The sequence below is a fragment of the Callospermophilus lateralis genome, chromosome 1 (genome assembly GCF_048772815.1).
Source record: "Callospermophilus lateralis isolate mCalLat2 chromosome 1, mCalLat2.hap1, whole genome shotgun sequence".
In the NCBI taxonomy this organism is placed as follows: Eukaryota; Metazoa; Chordata; class Mammalia; order Rodentia; family Sciuridae; genus Callospermophilus; species Callospermophilus lateralis.
This window is the reverse complement of record NC_135305.1, coordinates 148328338-148337335: the sequence shown is the minus strand read 5'-3', so window position 1 is coordinate 148337335 and position 8998 is coordinate 148328338. Positions and strand designations below refer to the sequence as shown.

At 52.7% G+C, this 8998-nt stretch overlaps 1 protein-coding gene across 1 annotated transcript in view; it reads left to right on the top strand.

Moving 5' to 3' along the window:
* Window positions 1–1225: 1225 nt before the first annotated feature.
* Window positions 1226–8998, top strand: part of Srrm4 (serine/arginine repetitive matrix 4) — a 142998-nt gene continuing 135225 nt past the window's right edge. Inside the window, exon 1 of the mRNA XM_077105288.1 lies at window positions 1226–1356. Coding sequence (XP_076961403.1) covers window positions 1226–1356 — 131 coding nt within the window. The remainder of the gene's footprint in view (window positions 1357–8998) is intronic.

Below are 8998 nucleotides of genomic sequence, written 5' to 3'. Positions count from 1 at the left end.
TCCCCTTGGAGTCCCCAGACCCCGCCCCAAACTCTCCCCCCTTTAGCTCTTTCTTTTACAAAAACGTATCCCCTTCCCGAAAAGCGGCTGCTCCCCGAATTCCCCAGAAGTGGAAAAGTGTGTGTGTGGGAGGGGTCCCCTTCCTTGGGAAGGCTTCGGCAGCGGGGACCTTGGGCAGGCTGGCTGAGAGGCACAAAGGAGATCCCCTTTGCCGCGCCCCAGGCACAGATGTAACGCTGCGCCCCTCTGCGGGTGGGGGCCGGCTCGGCAGATGGCGAGAAGCCGAATTGGTGACGGATTGTCCCTTAAATGGCACTTTCTGGGTGGTGGAGATCTCGCGGCCCCCGGGCGCACAGAGGAACGCCAGGGACCCCCTTTGCGGGGCCTGGGCGGTCCCTCCCAGCAGCGAAGGGGGCAGGCTGGCCTGAGCGAATCGGTGAAGTTTTTCACTGGGCCCTTCAATAGGAGATCACTGCAAGACTTGGGAAGGGGCTGGGAAGGGAGGTGGCCGAGCCTCGGCGGTGCACAAGGAAAGTATGGTGGTGGGGGGGTAGGCCCACGATGATGGAGGAGGAGAAAGCGCCGGGAAGCAGGATTCCCTGCCTGGCTGAGCCCGGGTGGGGGACAGCTTCTCAGCAGGGTCAGCGCTGCAACTCCGTGGCCGCGGGGCCTTGGTGACAGGCGCACGCCCCGCCCTTTCTCCTCCCAAGACCTGCGGGCTTTTGTTATGCAGATGGCGGCAGGAGGCTGAGCCAGAGGAGGAGGGGGTGGGTGGGAAGGAGGAGAGACAGGGAGGGGGGGGGAGGCAAGTGCAGCTCGCGCGACCAGCCTCCTCTTCCAACGTCACATTGTGCGAGAGACAAAACCCGGGCGCGCCGGAGCTCACACGCGCACGCACACCCGGACGACCCGGTCGCCTCTGCTCTCCCAGCGCTGCCGAGGAAGCCGGCCCCGCTGGCCCTTCCCGGGCTGCGCAGCCCTGCGAGCTGGGAGCGCAGCCCAGAGCCAGCCCAGAAGGCGACGAAAGCCGGCGGACGAGCCCTCTGGCCCCGCTGCCTGTCCAGACCCGGGCGCCCCATCCCCCGCCCCGAACTCCGGTCCTCCCACCCCACCCCTCTGGCTTTCCCGCGGACAGCGCCCGGAGCCGGCTGCGCCCCCGTTTGGAAGCCACGTTTCAGCACTTCGGACAGCGCCCGGGCGCCCCGCGGGCCCCTTGGGGTTGGCTATGGCGAGCGTTCAGCAGGGCGAGAAGCAGCTTTTTGAGAAGTTCTGGCGAGGAACCTTCAAAGCGGTGGCCACCCCGCGTCCCGAGAGCATCATCGTGGCTAGTATCACCGCCCGCAAGCCGCTGCCAAGGTAAGGACCTCGTTCTTAGGAGGGGAGACCCCGAAGGTCCCCCTTTCTGGCCTGTGCCCCGGAGCGGTGAGGGGTGGATGCAGGCAGCTGGGCTGTCTCTTCCCGTCACTGCTCGGTGTCTCCCGCTGGAACATGGGAACTAATTGCTTGTGTTGAGGAAGAAGCTGGTGAGAGGGACGGGGATTCTTTGGGGACAGACGCTGCACGGACCCTATTGCTCCTATGCAAGAGATCTTTTGCTTTCTTAGGGTGGGCGGTGCGGCTGGGGTATGACTTGACTGAAAAACTTTTCTTGGTATCACAGAGCTCAGAGGGCAGGGGCCAAAGGAATGGTGGATGGGGGTGATTGGGGAGTGTTGGGCAAGGTGAGGGGTGAGCCGGCTGGAACCCTGTGCCAAGGTAGCCGCACGTTGCTGTCCTCAGCTCAGAAACCAGGGAGCTCTGAGCGTTTTGACAGAAAGCCCATATGTTGTTCCCTCAAATACACCCAAAACAGCACCCTCCTCCACGCCTTTTGGGCCGCCGCCGCTGCTGCTGCTGCTGCTGCTGCTGCCGCCACCAAATTCTCTCCTCTCCAGCATCCAAAACTGGGATTCTGAGCTCGGGGAGTCAGGGAGGAGCCTTCTAAAATCGTGAAGATGATCTTGGTAGAGTTTTATTTGGTTTTTCAAAAAGACGCTAATTGCTTTGAACTCAGAGACGGTAGCAGATCCTGGAGTCCTGGTAATAAAATAAAATACAATAAAATGACCCAGGAGGAGAAAAGGGAAGAAATGAAAGGCAGAAAGAGGCGGAACAAGATGTGGGGTGAAGAGATGAGGAGGCTGGGGAGAACCCAAGCGTTCAAGACTGAGAAACCCCCCTTTCTTTTGATAAGTCCTTCCATTTAGAGGAGTTTGAGAGGAAAGGAAGGCTGTGCCCTCTGTCAGGGAGAGTCAAGGCAGGATGGAAACTCCTCTTCTGCTAGTGTTGGATGTGCGGTTTGGCGGGCAAAAAAAGGAAGAAGCGGGCCAGGGGGGACCACTTGGTGGATTTATTAATCCTTGTGGGCGACATTAGGGAGTAGATTGAAAACATGTTTGAGAAAGTGTTTTGAACAGAAGGCTTGTTCTGGGACAACTCCATCTGAACTTTGCAGTAGGTATGGGGTCGACGGGGAATCATACCTGCAAAAATAAAACCCATACTGCAGAACTTTCCTCTAATCGGATAGAAGCTCAGATGAGTCTTTAGAAAAAAAAAATGGATGTCCCCTGTTGGGACCGGGTGACCAAGAAACACGATGGGCCAGTGGGGTGCAGCAGGCTTCAAGCGGCAGATAGTATTTGCAGAGGAGAGGGAGGGGGAAGCCACTGTCAGGCTGGAGAAGGGGAACAATAAGGCCAAATGCCATTAAAAGCTGACGCTTTCCTGCTCGCTCGCTCCCTGGGAAAGAGGTTCTTTGTAGAGAGTTTTGACGTCAGCAGTTTTATCTTCCTGGTTCTCTGCCATCCCATCCACCTTTGGAGTGTACCTACAGTTGGCAAATCAGATGCTGCACTGGCCAAAGATTATGCCCTTGTAGGAGGGACTCGGAGATTTTGATTGGAAACTCCAAGTGTGGCATTTGGTCCGGAGTTTCTCATCTATTTTAGGAGCACAGAGGGGGGAGGAAGCAGATTCCTGATGGGGCTCTAATTCAGAAAAGCATGTCCCTGTCTACCTCCCTTAGTACTTCCTTGTTTTGTCTGGCTGGTACTAACATGCCTTTTTCTTGGTCGTCGTGTCAATCACATAAATTTTCTACCCAGTGTCCCCAACCCTCCTGCTTTCCGTGGCTTTGGGATAATTCTGATTTAATCTGTCTGAGACTTTTTACAACAGCTCCCACATATGCCCCTGTTTTCATTTCTCTCTGGGTTTCTTTTAATGTCTTGGGTCTCCTTTCTCCTGAGGTTCAAGTCTGAGCTACAAGCCCTCGATTTATGTCATGCTAGGAGGATCCTGTTTAATACTTCTGTAACAGGCGTGGCCTCTCTGTGGAACAGGTCCCAGTTTCATGGGTGTTTTTCTTGGTGTGGGTTCGACGGGGAGCATGGGAGGCTTGTGTTCAAGGCTGGGATTGAGGTTTGGGCTCTCAAACCTCACCCCAGCAGCCACCTCCAGGGGCGGTCAATTTCCACTTCCTTTCCGGTGTTCTGTAGTGACTTAAACGTAGAAGCATCAGGTTTGCCAAAGCAGAGTTCTTAGGAGGAAAATAGGACAGAGACACTGGCATCAGTTGCCCCCCCCCCCAGTGACTGTTTTTCAGAGAAAATCTAGAGACTCATTCTCATCAGAGATGTTGTTGAGTTCCATGACTCAAACCCAGCTCACAGTCAGCAGATCCGCACAAGTAGAGCTGTCTGCAGGGAGATGGAGGAGGGGCCGGGGAACCCAGTCCTGTTAGGTGCACACTTTATATTTGTTTAATATTTCCCCCTGAATGAGCTTCCCCAGGATGTTTTAAGTGTATCTTCCGAAGATAATTGAGCACCAGGATAGAAGTATAGGATCCATTTGTTGATCTCACAGAAACATGCATCCATCACATCCGCTCCAGCAGAAGCCCCTCAGCCCCTCCCTCCTCCCTCTCCTCCTCCCTCCTCCCCCCCCCGCTCCCTCCCCCCTCCTCCCTCCTCCCTCCCCCCCTCCATGAGACATACTTGATGAGGAACAGCTTTATCATGTATCCAATTGCAAGCAGATGTCTGACTCAAATGTCAGAACAGTATAGCAGAGTGGGAGACGGTCTATCATCGTGGTTAAGAAACTGATTGGAACATAAGACAGCCTGGAATCCGGTCCTGGTTCTATCACTTACTGAGCACCCTGAACAAGTAGCTCTACCTGGCTGAGCGGGCTTGTCAGTTTGAAAGCAGAAGTAGTAAGAGTTGGCACCCTAGATGGAGGGAGAGGAGGACTGAAGCTGGTAAAGCCCTCCCTCTGGTGTGCGGCACACAGTGTTTGTTTAGTAGACCTGGGTTCTGTAACAAAGCTGACAGTGGCTAACGGGAAATCAACAGTTCCTAGGTATTGTGTTGCATACGCCTTTCCATGTCTTCCTTGAGTAATGCTGACCATCAACATCTTGAAGGTTTTTTGGGTTTTTTTTTTGGTAGTAGGGATTGAGCTCAGGGGTGTGCAACCACTGAGCCCCATCCCCAGCCCTACTTTGTATTTTATTTAGAGACAGGGTCTCACTGAGTTGCTTAGGGCCTTGATAAATTGCTGAGGTTGGCTTGGAACTCAGGATCCTCCTGCCTCAGCCTCCTGAGCCGCTGGGATGACAGGTGTGCACCACCACACCCGGCTAATCTTGAAGTTTTAATTGCATTGAGATAAGAATTAATTAATACACAGGTAGTGTGTGTGTGCGGGGGTGGGGTCTGACTATTTCAGAAACAGGGTGGAGAATAGTGAAGTATTTGGATTCTGGATTGATTGGTCCAATGTCCGTATGGACCATTCTTTTGATTTGTATAGGAAAGACCCATAAAGCTCTAACTCTATGGGAAAAAAAAAAATCCCAGTTTTAATCCCTGAGTTTTGTCGAATTTAAGGTGATCACATAACTTAGAGTACATAGCAAGAAGTCTTTAAGAAGGAAAGGGACGTTGTTCATAATTATTATTTTGCAGGACAGAAAAATCTGAAAGGGACCATTGCAGGTGAGCCACAGGGGGGGTCACCCACAGGCAAACGGAGACAATGCCAACTAGTAGGGAGGCTAGCGGGAATCCACAAGCCACCTTAAGCGCAGAGGGACCCCTCTTTTATCCCCACCAACCAAGGGCCATCTTGCTGCCTGGCGCTGACTTAATTCCCTTTGTTGATTGCTTAGCCGAAAAAAGTTTGTACCTAGGAAGTTTCGGCTCAGGGCAAACCGAGCGTTGGAAGGCAGCTGAAATCCCAGTCATCATATCTGCGACTGGTGGTCGCTGGGGACCAACTGAACATGGAAAAATCATTTGAAATTAGCATCGGAATTGTTTGTGGATCTGTGAGTGTTCTTAAAGGGCCAGAACAGGGACGCCCTTAGAGGCAGTGAGCATCCCCTTTACGATTCATCTGGCAAGCTGTTCATCTTCTTCGAAAACCCTTTCTATGCAGAACCATCCAGAAGCAGACCTCAGCCCCGTCCCTGTCCAAAGGATCATAAATTCCAAACGATCGGAGCTTTTACTGCATCAAGGGAAAGATGGCCAAACTGTAAGGCAGGGGGAAAAAAATGCCTTTGAACCATTTAATTGGAGACGCCGCCCCTTGGTGCGGAGAGATCAGTTAGCACATTTGTGCTGACTCCATCCTGGGAGCAGGGTGAGGGGAGTTTGGAAGCCACTTCCCTGACAGCCTGTGGTTAAGGACCAACGCACCAAAGGTCACGGAGAATGCTTGCCCTGGCCACGAATAAGTGGTTTTCTCTGGGAGGAGAGTGTTATTGTTTGGGTCAAGCCTTTCTGTGTCTGAAAGGTGACATTTGTTGAACAGGGCCCGGGGCTGGGGAAGGGGTCACTTTTAACAATGTGCTGTGTTCCCTTGGCAAACGCGCCTTCTTAGAGAACCGGGGTGTGGTAGATACTCACTGAACGTTGGATGCATCGATTGATGAGAACACGTGGTCCAGATCCGGCCACAGATGCGCCCCCTCCCCGCCCCACCTCCAGATCAATGCCACCCGAAAGACACACACGCTACAAATACATTCCACTTGGCTAGCGTCAGAATGAGGCTCCCTAGATGGAGATGTCTGTCTGGCTCTGCAAGGAGACATGTCAGCTGATAGGAGCGCAGGGGGTCGGACTAAATGCTACCTGACCTCACCCCTACTGCAGGACGCCACATAGAGGGAGCAGCCCCCAAGTCCTAACTCCCGTTAAGTAGGAGAGAAGCCTGCTTTATGAGCGCCCTGGGCCTGCTGCCGAGGCACCCTATATTTTAAAACTATTCTTTCTCTAGAGGGGCTGGATTTACCTTCCCTGGAGGTAGAAGACTTCTCAGGGGCTCAGCCAGACCCGGGCTCTTTAATGGTTTGTGACCACGAGTTTGTGTGAGGTGTGAGCGGGTATTTCTGAGATTGGGAAACAGAGGGAGGAGAGACCTGAGCTCTGAAGTCAGATCTACCCAGGCTCGGGTCCTGTGTCGCCATGTCTTAGCCCTGGGACCTGCTGGTCCCTTGGCTCCTTTGTGCCTTGGCCTGCCCATCTGTGAAATATTGTTCTCATGGGGAGGAGTGAATGAAATTATTCACATAAAGAGCGTGACCAGTGCCTGGCGCATAGGAACTCCAGCCAAGGCTACCACGACATGGGTCACCTAGAAGGCTCAGCCCCTCACCTCCTGGGCTGGGGTTGTGGTGCTGCTCAGCCCCCCGGGCCTCACCTCTCAACTTCCCCCAGTATCCTATATACACTTCCAAATATGATTCTGGAATCTCAAGAGCCACTGCCGGAGATCTGCGGAGCTACCTAAAAAACCCTGCAAGATCCCCCCCGCCCCCACAGGGAAACCAATCCAGAGAAGTATTTCCTGGTACCTTTTACAAACACCAAACGGCTGGGAGACTTTTGGCAAACCTCTGGTTCTTTTCAGTCTCAGTCTCCTTATCCATAAAATGGGGCTAATAATAGCAAGCACCCCCAAGAGCCCTTTAGAGGACTGAGGTCGTTTATGGAAAGTGCCTTGGCACCTAGGAAGGACTCCATCCGTGTGAGCGCTGGTTATTAATAATAAATTGTGGCTTTTATTCTTCCGACGTGCCAGGCCTATCACAGAGAAAAAGTCGAAGGAAACGCTTGCTGTCCCTCGGAGGCCTTCAGAATTTAGCAGCCGACGTAGACACAGTCACTCGGGTAGGAGGCAGATGTCTTAAAGTGGGTGGGAATGAAGACGGGAAAGCAGGAAAACAGAGGAGGGAGATGCGTCCGGGAGGCACAGAGTCCTCTGCTTACGGTCCCATGGTTACCCTTAGTTATTCCATCTGTAAAATGGGCACGATTCTTTTTATTTCACCAATTGTCATCCACCAACGCCAGGTACGGTCAGAATGAGCAAGGTCTTTGCACCCGGTAGGTTCTCGGAGCCCATTTCTCCTCCCATTTAAGTATCTGGATCTGGGTTACCCGCGGGGGGCTATTCGGTGGGGAAGACAAGGTGCGGTGGGCAGGGCCGGCCCACGCGACATCAGCTTTCCAACCTCCCTGCCCGTGGTCTCCGGCGTGGGCTGTTAAGTTTCTCAGCCTTCATGGTCCAGCTGCAGCTAATATGAAATCCAGCCTCATTCCTTGAGTAACGACGGTTGATGGGGGGACGGCAGTGAACCCACAAATGTCGGAGGAACAGTTAACCACAGAAGAATGAAAGGCCCACGTGGAAGAAGCTGCCTCTGGCTAAAAACATCAAGTCATATTTTAATCCACTCCTTCATTTATTCACTCACTCGACAGTTTTATTGACCTACGACTCAACACAGCAGCGAGAGACCAGGGGGACATCCCTACTGTTGCGTAGGGGACTAGGAGGGAAGGCAATAAGTGAAGAACCAAATAGTGAAATAATAGAAGAGCTGGTGGCAAGGAAAGCTATAAAGATAACTCATGGGGAACCGGGGCAAAGGGAGAGAAAGGGGGCTGCTTTGTTTGAGGGAGGGGTCAGAATCTGGATGAAGGGAGGGAGCGCGCTTGAAGGATAACTTGGGGCGGGGGGAAGTAAGACAGAGGGAAGAGCCAGTGCAAATGTCCTGAGGTAGAAGTTAGTTTGGGGTATTTGAGGAATAGTAAGGAGGCAGTGTAGCTGAAGCAGGGAGGAGTGCAGGCGAAGACTCCTAAGATGTAGCAGGAACTAGATCCAGTGGGGTCTTACTAGCCTGCTAAGGACTTCCTAGGTCCTCAGCTCCTAGGTTCTCAGGGGGTTCCTGTCCTCTGGGTCAGGGTCCTGGGTCTGATCTGATATTCTCAGTTCCTCTCCCCTGACTCTCACACAGCCATCTTTGAACAAGAGAGTCGGAAGCCTGGCAGGGCCCCTCCATATGCTAAGGACAAGCAAGAAATTTACAATCTCTCTGATTATGATCCGTCGGATCGAGAAATTGAGAAAGACACTGTTTAGACTTTCAGATGGCAGTGGTAAATTTTGTGCCCATGACAGAAGCTGGAGTTTGATATCTGTCTCTCTCTCTCTCTCTCTCTCTCTCTCTCTCGCCCCCATAGGTACAAACCCAGGCCCGCACCTGAGGTCCCCCTTCACTGCACACCATGGAGCTATAGTCTGCTCGCTCTCTCTCTCTCTCTCTCTCTCTCTCTCTCTCCATCCCCCCAATCCCCATTTACAATTTTGCTCCCCATATGCCACAGCCTGTGTGCGGAAATCCGTGAAATAAAACACTGAATTAAGATGTCACCGAGACAAAGCCAAACCAAATACAGGGACAATGCCGAACCCTAAAACATTCATTAAGCCATTCGTGTCTGCGTGGGTCTGTTCAAAACAAATATGAAGATCCTCTGCACATGAATATTTCTCATCAGGAGAATCCCCCGTTTGTTGGGTTCCCAGGGCTTGGATCCTGCTGGCGGATTTACTGAGCAGGGACACCAACAGTTCACTATTCTCTGGCTTCATTAAA